We start from the raw sequence: 15,134 nt of genomic DNA, 5'->3' as shown, positions 1-15,134 counted from the left end.
CGCTGGCTCTCAAAAAACGGGTGAAGCAAGTTTGTGCATGGCTCTTTCCATCCCAGAAATGAACCTCCCAGGTCCAGGCCTCCCTCTCTCTCGTCTGTGGAGTCGAGGGGAGGCTGGATTCCATACACCTTAAAACAGCCTGGTGACCAAACACAGTCAGACAGTAAGAAGAGCAGCAGCGACAGAAACTTTGGAAGAGAGCATGACACAAGAAGGAAAAGCCTTTGGAAGCCCAAGACGACCAGCATCGAGAAAGCCAGGCGCCCTGGACCAGAAGGTCAACCCTAACACTTAGAAGCAGCAGCAGCCGCTGTTTACCCTGGGGTAGACCCACACGATTCTTTACACCAGGGATCCCACACCACGCCTTGCCTCCTGTTTTGAGTTTTATCAACCCCAGGAGAATCTGTCCCATTGAAAATATTCAAGATGGTGACATGCAGCAGTGGCCTCCAAGAGTAGGGGAAGAAGAGAGACGTTGCTCCAAGGTTATGGCTGACACAAAAACTGACGAAGGAGACATGAGACACGGTGAAGGGCAAACAGGAGCTTGGACAAATGCAGAGTTTGCTGCATTTCGTTCCTTGGCCCATTCAGAAGCAGCGTTTACTGCCCCCTCCCCCCCACACACACACACCAAAAAACAAAACACAGGGGCCAGAGCCTGAGGAGGGAGATATTGCCCCCCTTTTGGCCAGTTTGGAATCAAAACCCACTGAGAACAACAAAGAAAGCGATCATATGTATAACAGAGTGCAAGCCCTGAGATACCCATCAGTCCCACCACTGGGGACCTTTGTTGCAAATTACAGGGGACAGGAAACCTCTTAAAGCAACATTAATGAAACTGAGTGGTGGGGAGGGCCAGCCCCCTCAGCTGCCTTACTGCCGGGGGGGGGGGGAATCCCTGCTTCTAAAGGCTCTGGTGCCCCAGTCCCAGTTGGGGAAGGGGGTCAGGGATTGGGGCACAGATCAGCCCCAAGTATAACTGAAGATTTCAGTTCTGCAGAGTTTCTGCAGGTCCTCAAGCCTGTTGAGGCAGAGTTCCCAGGGTTCAAGGCATTCGACTGGAATCCTGCTTAAGGGGCTTGCGCTAGGAGGGTTCCCAGAAGGAGGTCACCGATACTGGGGCCCGTTCACACAGTCGTCCCAAACAAACTCTTGCCTGACTCCTGATCCTCGTCGCACAGCGAAAAGTCTTGAGAGTCCAAACCGAGGGTACAGTTTGTCTCCAGGAAGAGGCCACGATCCGGGGAGCTGCCCTCGCTCTGGGTCCCGGGGACAGGGCTCAGCTGCTCCCCTTCGGCCATGTACGCCAAAAGGTTGTCCAGGACGGGCCGGCTGCGGCAGATTTTGGTCAGCAGGTGGCTCCTGTGCTTCAGCTGCAGGATCACGGCGTCTTTGTCTTGAAGCAGCCCCAGCAGTTTCTGCGCTTTCTCCTCAGAGGAGAGCAGCTTCTCTTCCAGCATGGCGATCTCCCTTGGGAGTGGAAGGAAAGGTGTATGAAGCATAATCAAGCCACGCTGCTGAGTCTGAGAAGCACACCTCCGGGCAGGACACTACCACGAGAGGGCCCCGGCACAGTGGCCAGGCTGTGGTTGTGTGAACGCTGCGAGGTCGCAGGCACGTTGGGAAAGATGGCCTCTTTCCGCCTCCTTCAAAGGAAGTGGTGAGTTTGCCAGCCCATCCGGGACCGAGGGAGGGAAAGTCATTCACACAATCATCATGACACCAGTAAACCAGGCCCAGGGTGCTACGGGGACCTTGGCTGCTCCCAAGTGGGAAGTTCCTGGGGCAGGAAAGCCACATCACAAAAATGCAAAGAGTTTAACTGACTAGCTTAACTGGCTGTTCAGAGCGCTGATGACCTAAGTGACCTTTTCAAGAAAGGAGAAGAAGACGCTAGCTGCAAAAACACAGCAAAAGGCTTTACAATGTCCCTGCTACCTTATACAGTTGCTAGTTGTGTAGCAATGTTATAACGAGGGAGTGCATTAAAAATAACTAAAGAAGAAAAACCATAAACATTTCTTAAACGTGGCTTTAAGGGAACAGCCTTCAGCAGGTCTACTCAGATATAAAGCCTGTGTTATTCACTGGGACTTACTCCCAGGAACGTGTCTTTAGGATTGCAGTCAATTATGCTCAACGGAGCCCTCTACACCAGAGCAGGCTACGGAGGTTTCCACGTGGGTCATTTGCCCCAGGGTCAATGCTGTTGGCAGGTGCACCCCCCTTCCCCACAGCATCGTGGTGTACCTGTGCACCTCTGGGGGGGGGGGTTCCCCTGGCTCTTCTCTGACCTTTCTCAAAACTGCTTTACCCGGGGGGGGGGGTGATGTGCGGGTGGGGAAGTTTGGATTTTCCCACCTGGCCACCATTTCCCCTACCTTGCCCCCACAACAGCTGTTTTCTCCCCCCACACCACTGAGGGTAATTCAGTATTGTTATAACATTATAACTGTAGTACCCTCAAAGGTGGAGGAGAATAAGCTTACCAATCAGAGCACCCTTCAGTCCTGCTCATGAGCCAGGCACAGGAGACCTGGCTAGCATCGAGAACAGGCCCTTTTTCTTCCCAGTTGGGAGAGGATACTCACAGGTGGAGAATACTAATACACGCACACTGGTCGCAGCCCACACGTGCAAAATAAGACCTAAGTGAGGCCCCTCCTGCACACACCTTGACAGGGAAGCAGAAACGAGCACCCGCAGATCCATCACGTCCCACTTCTTCAAGCTGGCACTGCCTACTTGCAAATTAACTGTCAAAATCACCACAACCACTTCAGAACTGGAAGCCACAGTTCCCAGCTTCCGAGATCCGGCGAGTTCACACTAGCCTGGCAATTTTGTAATCTGATTCAGAGGTCTTCAGTGTGGTGCCCGCGGGTGCCATGGCGTCTGCCAACGCCTTTTCTGGCACCCCCAAGTGTTTTTACAAAGTGGGCGGGGATAACAGCAACAGCTGGGAGGCTGGGGCAGGGAAGCTGCAGGGAGAGGCGCCACGTGGAAGGAAGCCCCATCGCCGCTGAGCTGTATTAACTGCCCACAGCAGCAACAAGGAAGCTACACTCGCCCGCTTGCATGTGGAAAACAGATCTGTAACATCTGCAAGCTGCCAACAACTAGGAAAAGATTTATTTTAAAAACGTTTTTTAAAAAAGAAAAATGTAATTTGAGAGTCCTGAATTTATCTTTCCGCTGCATTTTTCAAGAGTTACCCTTCAATCTTTTTTTTCTTTCTTTTTTTAAGGAATTTATTAAGATTAGAAAACAGTAATAGATTCTTTTAAATGTTATGAAAATGATTTTGGTGATTAAATACAATATGTTAAAAAATGATGACTAAGCAAACTATGTTAGGGGTTAACAAACGTATTCTCTTTACACCTCCCTTACCCTTTTTCCTTTCCTGTATCCCCAGATAATTCTAAAAATCAATAAAAATATCTAAAAAAAAAAAAAAAAAGAGTTATCCTTCTGATCCTCAGGTTTAAGGTACTGAGAATTTTTAAAAATACTATCTTTAATGTCAAGGGGGAAAAACTACCTTGCTGATTTTTTTCAAAGGACTTCAGCTCCTGGCTGCCAGTTATTCGGATGCAAGCTCTCAAACACGAAAGCCAAGCCATTGTTATATTTCAGGGCGTGATCCTAGTCCCAAGGATCTAAACCCCTTTTGGGGAGGATGAATGGGGGGGGGGGGGTAGGAAGAACCGGTCTCTCTCTCTCTCCCTGCATTCCCCTTCCCGCCCACTTGCCAAGGCCATCCCCCCCCCACGCTCCCCAGCGCTCTGCCTGCTCAGAAAGGGGGGGGATCACGGAGTTGGAAGGGACCACCAGGGTCATCTAGTCCAACCCCCTGCACAATGAGGGAAACTCACAACTGCCTCCCCCTTCACACCCCCAGTGATCCCCTACTCCATGCCCAGAAGATGGCCGAGAAGAGGCTAGATGGCCACCTGTCAGCAATGCTGATTCTATGACCTTAGGCAGATGATGAGAGGGAGGGGGGCATCTTGGCCATCATCTGGGCACGGAGTAGGGGGTCACTGGGTGTGTGTGTGTGGGGGGGGGAGATAGTTGTGAGTTCCCTGCATTGGGCGGGGGGCTAGACTAGATGACCCCTGGTGGTCCCTTCCCACTCTAGGATTCTCCCTCCCGTGATCTGCCTGAGGTCATAGAGCCAGCATCGCTGATCAGCCCAGCGGGGCTCCTCCGACCCGCCTCCCGTCCTGAGGGCCTCCCGGGGGGGGGGGGGCGCCGCCGCCGCACCTGTCCTTGGCCTGCCGGAGGCTGCCGAGAGCTCCGCGCAGCTCCTGGTCCTTGCGGATGAGGCTGTGGGCCTGGCCGCGCACCGTCTCCTCCGCCGCCGCCAGGCGCCGCTCCAGCTCGGCCACGCGCCCGTGCAGCGCCGCCAGGTGGGCGTTGGCCTCGCGGATCTGCACCGGCGTCGGCGGCGCGCTCGGGCGGGAGCCGGCGGAGGGCGGCGAAGACATCCTGCCGGAAGCGGCGCACTTCCGCACACGCCCCACCGCCCATGCCGCGCCTCCAGCCAATGGGAGCCGGGCCCGGCGGAAGCCGCTCCTCCGCGAGCGCCGACTGGCCGGAGCTAGGCCACGCCCCCGACTCCAGCCAATGGGAGCCGGGCCCGGCGGAAGCCGCTCCTCCGCGAGCGCCGACTGGCCGGAGCTAGGCCACGCCCCCGCCTCCAGCCATTGGGAGCCGGGCCCGGCGGAAGCCGCTCCTCCGCGAGCGCCGACTGGCCAGAGCTAGGCCACGCCCCCGCCTCCAGCCAATGGGAGCCGGGCCCGGCGGAAGCCGCTCCTCCGCGAGCGCCGACTGGCCAGAGCTAGGCCACGCCCCCGCCTCCAGCCATTGGGAGCCGGGCCCGGCGGAAGCCGCTCCTCCGCGAGCGCCGACTGGCCAGAGCTAGGCCACGCCCCCGCCTCCAGCCAATGGGAGCCGGGCCCGGCGGAAGCCGCTCCTCCGCGAGCGCCGACTGGCCAGAGCTAGGCCACGCCCCCGCCTCCAGCCAATGGGAGCCGGGCCCGGCGGAAGCCGCCCCTCCGCGAGCGCCGACTGGCCAGAGCTAGGCCACGCCCCCGCCTCCAGCCAATGGGAGCCGGGCCCGGCGGAAGCCGCTCCTCCGCGAGCGCCGACTGGCCAGAGCTAGGCCACGCCCTCCCGCCGAGCTCTCGCGGGATTTTGGCCGAGTCTCGCTGTGCTGGCAGAGCCGCCGACGCCATGGACGACTACTGGGCCATCCCGGAGGGCACCAACTGCCCGCGCAAGGCCTGGATCCTCACGCGCCTCAGCGCCGGGCTGGGTGGGTGAGGGCCTCGCGGGGACGCGCCCCGCCGGGGGGGGAGGGCCAGGGGGGAGGGAGGCCGCGCGCGCCCCCCCCCCCCGTGACCTTGGCCTGGCCGGGCCCGGAGCGGGGGTCCCCAATGGGGGGGCGGCGGGGGGGTGAGAAATGAACCCACGAAGCTGCCCAGGTACTGAATCAGACACACACGCACACCCCTCTGGGTCCATCCAAAGCCAGTACTGGTCTACTCAGACCGGCAGCGGCTCTCCAGGGTCTCCCCCATCCCCTACTCGCCTCTGGTCCCTTTGAACCGGAGACGTCCCTGGGGATTAGAACACAAGAAAAGCCCTGCATTGGTTGGACCTGCTTTGCCCGCGGTGGCCCCTTTCCCCGATGCAAGAGCCTGTTAAGGACCTCAGAAAGGCCCTGCTGGATCAGACTGAAGGCCCATCCAGTCCAGCCGTCTGTCCACACAGGGGCCTCTGGGAAGCCCACAAGCAAGACGGCTGCAGCAGCATTTATCCTGCCTGTGTTCCTCAGCACCTAATAGAATTGGCCTGCTCCTCTGATCCTGGAGAGAACAGGCATGCATCATGACTAGTATCCATTTTGTCTAGTAGCCATGGGTAGCCCCATCCTCCATAAGAACATAAGGAAAGCCCTGCTGGATCAGACCCAGGCCCATCAAGTCCAGCAGTCTGTCCACACAGGGGCCAACCGGGTGCCTCTAGGAAGCCCACAAGCAAGGCAGCTGCAGCAGCAGCATCCTGCCTGTGTTCTACGGCACCTGAGGATTACTGTCAGTCTTGTGTGACATGCCAGTGAGTCGGTAAGAGCGGCTGCAAGACGAAGGTACCTTTAAGAACATAAGAAAGGCCCTGCTGGATCAGATCAAGGTCCGTCAAGTCCAGCAGTCTGTTCACACAGTGGCCAACCAGGTGCCTCCAGGAAGCCCACAAGCAAGACGGCTGCAGCAGCATTTATCCTGCCTGCGCTCCACAGCGCCTAACATAATAGGCATGCTCCTCTGAGACTGGAGAGAACCGGTATACATCATAAGAGTATAAGAAAGGCAGTGCTGGATCAGACCCAGGCCCGTCAAGTCTTGCATTCTGTTCACACAGTGGCCAACCAGGTTCCTCCAGGAAGCCCACAAGCAAGACGATGGCAGCAGCAGCATTCTCCTGCATGTGCTCCACAGCACCTAATACAATAGGTATGGCTCCTCTGATCCTGGAGAGGGCAGCAGTGTCTGTCTGCAGAAAAACAGACTTGAACCTGGGACCTTGTGCATGCCAAGCAGATGCTCCCCCACTGAGCCACGGCCCCTCCCAAAATTACACTTTTAAAACCCCAACGGAGGATCTCAGTATCTTACTGGCTGCATAACTGAACTTTGCCGCTGAATAAGAGATAAAAGCATCTTTATTTTCTAGTACACATGAAGCTGCCTTATACTGAATCAGACCCTTAGTCCATCATCAGTATTGTCTGCTCAGACCGGCAGTGGCTCTCCAGGGTCTCAGGCAGGGGTCTTTCACATCACCTACTTGCCTGGTCCCTTTAACTGGAGATGCCACTGGGGATTGAACCTGGGACCTTCTGCCTGCCAAGCAGATGCTCTACCACTGAGCCATGACCCCTCCCCAATTAAAAAAAAACAGGTGAGGTGAGGGGGTGGCACTGGATTTGAGTGAGGAGACACCCCCCCACGCTTTTCTCCATTCTGCTTTCAGTTCAAGAAAATTGCATACCAAATTAGGTTCCGGAACACCTGCAGCCAACCTGGGGTCAACATGCAAAGGAGGGACTAGACAACAGAAGCCCCCACCCCCAAAGAACCCCTGCAGTTTGGGAAGCAAGATGCTCCGCACAGAAAGAAGCTGAACCGGTTAATCCGTGCTGTTTGAGAGTGACTCTAGATTAACAGGCATTCATTGCAGGGGTTGCGCAAAAGGAAGAGGGGACGGCATCCGGCTCCACCAACACCCAGCAGACAATGCTCTGAACCAACCTAATCTTGCTTTGAGAGGGAAGGCTCTCTCTACTCACACCACCGTCTAGTATGATTTAAATGGGTTCATTCTGACTGACTTCAGTTGGCTTCCGCACACGGCAGTTCTGCTCTGTGCCCTCCAGCCCAAACTGTAGCACAGATGTGGAGGTGTCCTTTGCATGACATCAGGCTGCAGCTGTTTGCCTTCTGGGCATCCCCTGGCTTCGCTGCACGTTTTCTCAAATGGGTTTGAGGTCCATACTGCTGGGAAGGTGTAGACTTCCACACTTCTCTGCTGGTGTCTGCTGCCAGCTCCCCCCCCCCCATCACCATTGGGCCTTTTACTGGGGTTTTTTAAAAAAAAACTGTAGTAAATGTAACTCTGATTTGACTTGGTTTCCTTCTCAACGTTGATTTGGAGATGAGGCATAATGATTCTTGATTATTTTCTGATGATTTCTCCCTCATCCAGTCTTACTTAGATAATGCAAGTTTGAGTGTCAACCCTGTGCTGGGGATATTGAATCATTGTCAGAGTTCTGTGGGTTGTTTCAGGTTGGTCTCCCTGAATAATCCTGATGGAGCATTTGGGGTTGGGAAAACTGAAATTTTGACAGATCGGTTGCAGTCAGTGCTTTGGATAAAAGGGACTGCTCTCCAATAGGCTTCACAAAATGGGCAAAATAGAAGGGTTCAGGAGGGCGTTCTTGGAACATAAGAACATAAGAAAGGCCCTGCTGGATCAGACCCAGGCCCATCAAGTCCAGCAGTCTGTTCACACAGTGGTCAACCAGGTGCCTTTAGGAAGCCACAAACAAGACGAGTGCAGCAGCACCATCCTGCCTGTGTTCCACCGCAAAAGCTCCACTGCTCCGACGGTGACTTTCCTTGGGCAGAAAGTCTTTCCTGCACTTCAGGGCTTGATGCCTTCAACAGATACATTGGCATGCTTGGTGCTTGGTGAGGTCCCCCGCTGTTTGACCATCCCACCCCAACTGCATCCTTTTGTCTTACTGGGAATCTTTGCCGTTCGATTCAGATGGCATCATCACCCCTTGCAATCTGCTCACTGCCTGCGTTGACACGTTTTGTAATCCACTTTCTGATTGACTGGAAGTTTTTATCATGTTTGTAATCCGCTTTGGGTCCCAGTGAAAAAGGTGGACTAAAAATGAAAACAATAACAATTGGCAAAGAACATCTTGTGGGATGGGTCCCCATTCCAATGATGCTCATTGTCGTAAGCTTACAGCTAGGTGGCCGAGGGGATTTTTGGTGGTGGGATCAGTGGAATGGTCTTCAGAGTGGGTGCGGACGTTGCCTCCACCCGTTCCATTTGGGAAGGCGCGTGACCGTTTTCTTCCAGACAGCATTTGCAGGAAGGCCGGCTGCTTAGTTCCTCACTCTGTGCTTTTAGCCTTGTCACCTGGGCTGGTCTCTTTGGTGCCCTCACCACCTTATCGTTGTGTTCTTCGCTGCCTTGTGTCTGAGATGAGGCAGATGAACGCATGAAGCAGCCTCATACTGAATCTGACCCCCCCCCTTGGTCCATCAGTGTCAGTATTGTCTGCTCAGACCAGCAGTGGCTCTCCAGGGTCTCAGGCAGGGGTCTTTTCACATCACCTACTTGCCTGCTTCCCTTTAACTGGAGATGCCACTGAGGGCTGAACCTGTGACCTTCTGCATACCGAGCAGATGCTCCACCACTGAGCCACGGCCTTTCCCCAAGGCAGGAGAGAAACATTTGGATTAAATAAGTGAACAGCTTCATTACACTGTGGAGATGTGCCTGCTACCAATTTTCTTTCTGAAAGCAGATCCCATTATTGATGAGGTGTGTGTGTGTGTGCTGCAGGGAATGCCCCTATGTAGAAGCTCCCTTGCGGTGACTGCCAATGCAATAAAGGCACAACAGGGAATCGTCACCATGTGGAAGCACCCTCAAATTAACACATTTCGTCAAGGAATGAGGGGGAGGTCTCTGTGATCACCTTCTCCCCCACCACCATCCAAGGCTCATCACCAAGCAGCCTTTATAGGGGTGAACTGCATCGATTTACAGGGAGGACAGGTGAGAGCAGGGTGCTGGGATCCGGTTCCCACTTGTAATATAATTCTGGCCTCCCTTGCCAGGCTGGCGTAAAAATTACACCTGACCAAGAGAATCTAAAGGAAGCACTTGGAAACTCTGCAGAATATAAATGCACAATACTGTTATTTGCTGCCCCAAAGCTTGCCTGCCTTCTTTTAAAACTGTCAAGGCTTTGCTCCTTTCTCTGTCCTAACCTTTTGATGGCTCTTTTAAAAAAGCTGATTTCCCCCTCCCTCCTTTCTATAGGTTTGGTCGGTTCGGCTTTCCACATTATCCTGTACCCGCCGGAATCAGCCCTGCAAGCTGTTCAGAGGGCCACGACGATGACCGTCACCATGGGTAAATCCCGCACTGGCCACCGTGGGGTCGGGGTTAAAAAGCCAGGCCAAGGAGACACCGGTTTGGATCTCCACTCTGAGTGACTGTGGCCCTGGCCTGCCTCACGGGTACTGGGAGGATAAAATGGAGGGGGGGGGTCATGTCTGCTGCCCTGGGTTCCTTGAGAAGAAGGGTAGGGTCAAAGGGTATACGAGGTTGTTCCTGCTGGGGGTATCCCTTTCCCTTATCTCAGTAGCCAGTGTCAGACTTGTGGCTTATCCCTGAGCGATAGGTCTGCTTTTCTGCCCCCTGCTAAGATGAAGAGTTAAGACAGCAACTTAAGCCAGGAGACAAAGTCCTATGAGGAAAGGTTGAAGAAGCTGCGTATGTTTAGCCTGGAGAGGAGACGACTGAGAGGGATCATGATAACCATCTTCAAGTACTTGAAGGGATGTCATAGAGAGGATGGTGCCGAGTTGTTTTCTATTGCCCCGGAAGGTCGGACCAGAACCGATGGGTTGAAATTAAATCAAAAGTGTTTCTGTCTAGACATTAGGAAGAATTTTCTAACAGAGCGGTTCCTCAGTGGAACAGGCTTCCTTGGGAGGTGGTGAGCTCTCCTTCCCTGGAGGTTTTTAAGCAGAGGCTAGATGGCCATCTGTCAGCAATGCTGATTCTATGACCTTAAGCAGATGATGAGAGGGAGGCCATCTTGGCCATCTTCTGGGCATGGAGTAGGGGTCACTGGGAGTGTGGGGAGGGGAGGTAGTTGTGAATTTCCTGCTTTGTGCAGGGGGTTGGACTAGATGACCCTGTTAGTCCCTTCCAACTCTGTTATTCATATAGTTACATTCACTTAAAACTTCTCTTAATGCATTTTTAAATTGGGGAGGGAGAGGTGTACACCATAGCTGCGGCTCCAGATCAGAGCCCTCCCTGCACTTTCCCACAATGCCCTTCTACACCGAACAGCTGAGGGGCTCCCTCTGCAGCTCGTGGAGAGTCACATTGGCGATTGCCGTCCACCAAAAGAGCCATGTGATTCCTGTATGCCTGTATCAAAGATAAAACGCCTCTTGTGTGTGTGGTTGGCGGGGTGGCGCATGGAGCACTGCGTGTCACCCCACCAAATGCACATGTACAGCAAGTTGTGTTCTATCTCTGAGGGTCATGACTGTAGCCACTTTAATTCCCCAAGTACCTTTGAACATTTAGGGTTGTCTCTGCCCACCCCTGTTGAGCCTCAGCCGGCCCCTTACGTTTCTGTGGTGAGGAGAGGGGCGCCCCGAAGTTGGGCTTTATGACACAAAACAGCACGTTCTCCACAACTCTTTGTTAGACCAGGTGGTGAAGAAAAAATTGCCTGACCTGGGTAGCCCCAGGCCGGCCTGATCTCGTCAGATACCGGAAGCTAAGCAGGGTTGACCCGGGCAAGTATTTGGATGGGAGATGTCCAAGGAATACACATGAACACCTGAAGCTGTCTTCTGCTGAATCAGACCCCCCTTGGTCCATCAAAGTCAGTACTGTCTACTCTGACAGGCAGCTGCTCTCCAGGGTCTCAGGTGGAGATCTTTCACATCACCTGCTTGCCTAGTCCCTTTAACTGGAGGTGCTGGAGATTGAACGTGGGGCCTTCTGTATGCCAAGCAGATGCTCTACCACTGAGCCACAGCCCCATCTAGGGGCATGATGTAGAGGCAGGCAATGGCAAACCACCTACGAACATCTCATGCCTTGAAAACCCCACCAGGGGTTGCCAGAAGTCAGCTTTGACTTCATGGGGGGGAAGAAGATGACGAAGAAACACTTCCCTACATTAAAAGTTCTCTCCAAGTTTGCCTCCAGCATTTCAGGAGACCAGAGGTTCCCACAATGGCGTGCCCCACTCCACCACCTTATTTGGCTGCACATGCTGATCCGGCCTCATAAGCAGAACCGCCACATCTCCGCCCCCTCGATATAATGGTCATAGAGAAGTTGTGTTCTGTTTGGGGCCCACATTAGAGATGAAATTATCCCCGTTTCTAAAAAGCTCCTGCTACCTTTCTCGAAGGGAGAAGGGAAAACAGGAGGAGCCGGAGGGCTTGAGAAACCACCCAAGTCAAAGCCAGGGACTGTGAGGATGCTAAGAGGGCCATCCTGGGCACATTCACTTGAACTTAAGTCCCATGCTGTTCCATGGGATTTACTCTCGGGTGTGCCAGGGACTGGAGACTAAGCCCCACGCCTCTGACACTTGCAGCCCTGCGGGCCATCTGAATGCTCACCAAGGCACGGGTGGGTAAAGGGCCTCTCCTCTACAGAGCCTGCCCTCTTGGATCTGTCCATCAGCCTTTTGTGGGGAGAGAGCAAGACGGCACCCTTGACCTCCTGACTGTCATTTTGCTCCCTCCCTGGCCAGATGGCTAAGGGAGAGCCAGAAGGCAGTGAAGAAAGTCCAGGGTGCCCGGGCTTCCTGCAGCCCGTGCCTGCTCCGAGCCAGCTGGCAGCACTGTGAAAGAGGCCTTTGCCAGTGGAGCAGGCGCCTCCAGCCCCGACCACTTTGTCTGCTCTGCACGAGGCACGGTGGCCGAGGCAAGCATGGGATTTCCAGGGTGCCCAGGAGAGAGAGCCGACCATGGGAAGAGGGCAGGAAAACCCCTGCCAGTATTTTAAGAGCTCTTGGGTGCGAACAAACCCAGTGCCTGGCAGGTGGTTCCTTCCTCAGTTGATTTAGTCCTAAAGTCTCTGTTGTCTCTCCTGTGCTCAGTCGGAAGGGTCGGCACTGGAGTCAGCTTGGCTGTAAGCCCAAGGGAATTTGGGAGGGGTGTATGGGGGGGGGGGCTTAGCCCTTGATATGGGGCTCACCATGAGTCTTCTAACCTCACCAAAGACTTTGCAGAGGAAGAGGCAGGAGAGGCTGTTGACAGGTGCAAATTCCTTTCGGTCCTAGAAGGGCCTGATGGGAGGCTTTTGCTGACCCCCGGGTTCCTCCCCTTTTGCTTGGCCTTCCCGCAGGCTTTGCGGGATGCACTGCAGAGTCACAGCTCGGAGATCATGGGATTGTTTTCATTTCAGATAAAAGAACTGGAGAGGGGCTGTTTTAACACCTCCAAAACGTCCTCAGCCCTAAATGTTAGCAAGTATTGTGGTTCATCCAGATCTGCATGGTGACACCCAGTCTTGGGGGTCTGCCTATCCAAATAAAAGGTAAAGGTCCCCTGTGCAAGCACCGGGTCATTCCTGACCCATGGGGTGACGTCACATCCCGACGTTTACTAGGCAGACTGTGTTTACGGGGTGGTTTGCCAGTGCCTTCCCCAGTCGTCTTTCCTTTATCGCCAGCATGCTGGGTACTCCTTTTACTGACCTTGGAAGGATGGAAGGCTGAGTCAACCTTGAGCCGGCTGCCTGAAACCGACTTCCATTGGGATTGAACTCAGGTTGTGAGGAGAGCTTCTGACTGCAGTACTGCAGCATTACCACTCTGCCCCACAGGACTCCTCCTGCGCCACGGAGCTCCAAATAAGCCCACCACAATTTGTGGACCCCCCACTCCACCCTGCCATGCTTTTGGCAGTTGCTCGTGTGTCTGTCTGGCCTGTGTGGCCTCTGGCTTGGAGCATATGGATGAGGGGGTTAGCTTTGAGGGGGTTAGCTTCCAAGCCGGAACTGGGCGTCCATTTCTGGTGTTCTGCTTCGCCTGCTTGGTGTGGGGCCGGGCAGAATGGAATAACACCCACCACGTTTTGGTCTCTTTGCAGCAACTTTGGGAGCTGTCTTTGGGGTGACCACGTGCCTCAGCGCTCAGATCCGCGAGGCCCCGGACGATCCCGTCAACTACTTCATTGGCGGCTGCGCATCCGGAGTCATTCTTGGAGCCAGAGGTCAGTCTGAGCCTCCTGAGCTGAAGGTGCTGAGCGTGGCGTAGTGGTTAAGAACTGTGGTTTGGAGTGGTGGACTCTGAGCTGGAGAACCGGGTTTGATTCCCCACTCCTCCACATGAGCGGCGGAGGCTAATCTGGTGAACTGGGTTGGTTTCCCCACTCCTCCATATGAAGCCAGCTGGGAGACCTTGGGCTGGTCACAGCTCTCTCAGCCCCACCTACCTCACAGGGTGTCTGTTGTGGGGAGGGGAAGGGAAGGTGATTGTAAGCCGGTTTGATTCTTCCTTAAGTGGTAGAGAAAGTCGGCATAGAAAAACTAGCTCTTCTTCTTCCCCATGGAGCAGAGCGCAGGCTTCGTGGGCCACGCCCAATCTGCAACCTTCAAGGTCTTTAGCCGACTGCCAATTTATTTTCTGGGCGCAATTAAAGTGCCAGCTTTAACCTGTAAGGCCCTGAACACCATGAGGTATCAGAAGGAATACTTGTGCCTGAACGAACCTAAGAGCAGCTTGCAAGACAAGACCACCTGGTCTAGAGCCCCTTTTTCCTGATGGAGAAATGTGGATTAAGAATGACCTGAATAAGTAAAATTCCAGGTGGCCAGTGAGATGCCCTTGAAGGCCCTCACCAGGGGCGCAGCAGTCAGTCCTTCCATCTAGCGCTTGGTAGTGAGATATAATTCTCCCGAACATGGAGTCTCCACTTAGCTATCGCAGCTAGTAGCCAATAACGGATGGGTAAGTTCTGGGTGTCCCAAACTTCAGAGGCGAGTCGGGTGGAGGACCATCAAGGAGTGATGAAAGGGGAGGGAAAATCCGGCTCTGTTGACCCTGAGGGCTGACAGAATCCAAGTACCAAAAAATATAATTACAAAAAATGTGATATAATACGATTTACTGATCTAATGTACAACTTGCATAGTTAGTGTGTCCGACATACATGTACAGCTGTGTATAAACAACACTAGTTGCAAGAGTCCACAAATTACAAAAGCCAACAAACGCATGAAAGGGGAAGCCGTAGCTCCCCACAACACCAAAACTCCCAGCGGCTGCAACGCAGCTTGCAGTATAAAGAAGCAGTTCAGAAAAGCAGCTTGCAATTTGAAGAAGCAGTTCGGAAGACGGTTCTCTAGAGTTAACTCCGTTTCGGTAGCCTTCTTCAGATCCATCCTCTAAGAATCCCTTTAATTATTCATAAACCTATACATTGATCCGTAGCTTTAAAGCTTACCTCTCTCCGTTCCATCAATGGGTACTGGAATTGTATCACATTTTTGGTAATTATGTTTTTGGTACTTGGGTTAAGTTAATTCACGCCCTCATATTCCCTATTACTATGTATGGGTGTGAAAGCTGAACTTTGAAGAAAGCTGATAGGAAGAAAGTAGATTCGTTTGAAATGTGGTGTTGGAGGAGAGGGTTACGGATACCCTGGACCACCAAAAAACAACAACAAATCAGTGGGTTATAGATCAAATCAAGCCTGAACTGACCCTAGAAGCGAAAATGACTAAACTGAGGCTATTGTATTTTGGTCACATTA

At 53.6% G+C, this 15,134-nt stretch overlaps 1 protein-coding gene across 1 annotated transcript; it reads right to left on the bottom strand.

Moving 5' to 3' along the window:
* Positions 1 to 1,136: 1,136 nt before the first annotated feature.
* On the bottom strand, positions 1,137 to 4,502 carry VMAC (vimentin type intermediate filament associated coiled-coil protein). Its single transcript, XM_056845420.1, has 2 exons — positions 4,279 to 4,502; positions 1,137 to 1,479 (listed from the first exon to the last, which is right to left on the bottom strand). The coding sequence occupies exons 1-2, from the start codon at positions 4,500 to 4,502 to the stop codon at positions 1,137 to 1,139; spliced, it is 567 nt and encodes a 188-aa protein (XP_056701398.1).
* Between the last annotated feature and the right edge of the window lie 10,632 nt (positions 4,503 to 15,134).

This window comes from Euleptes europaea, chromosome 2 (assembly GCF_029931775.1).
Source record: "Euleptes europaea isolate rEulEur1 chromosome 2, rEulEur1.hap1, whole genome shotgun sequence".
Taxonomy (NCBI): Eukaryota; Metazoa; Chordata; class Lepidosauria; order Squamata; family Sphaerodactylidae; genus Euleptes; species Euleptes europaea.
Note: the sequence above shows the minus strand (reverse complement) of the source record. Positions and strands in the feature narration are given on the sequence as shown.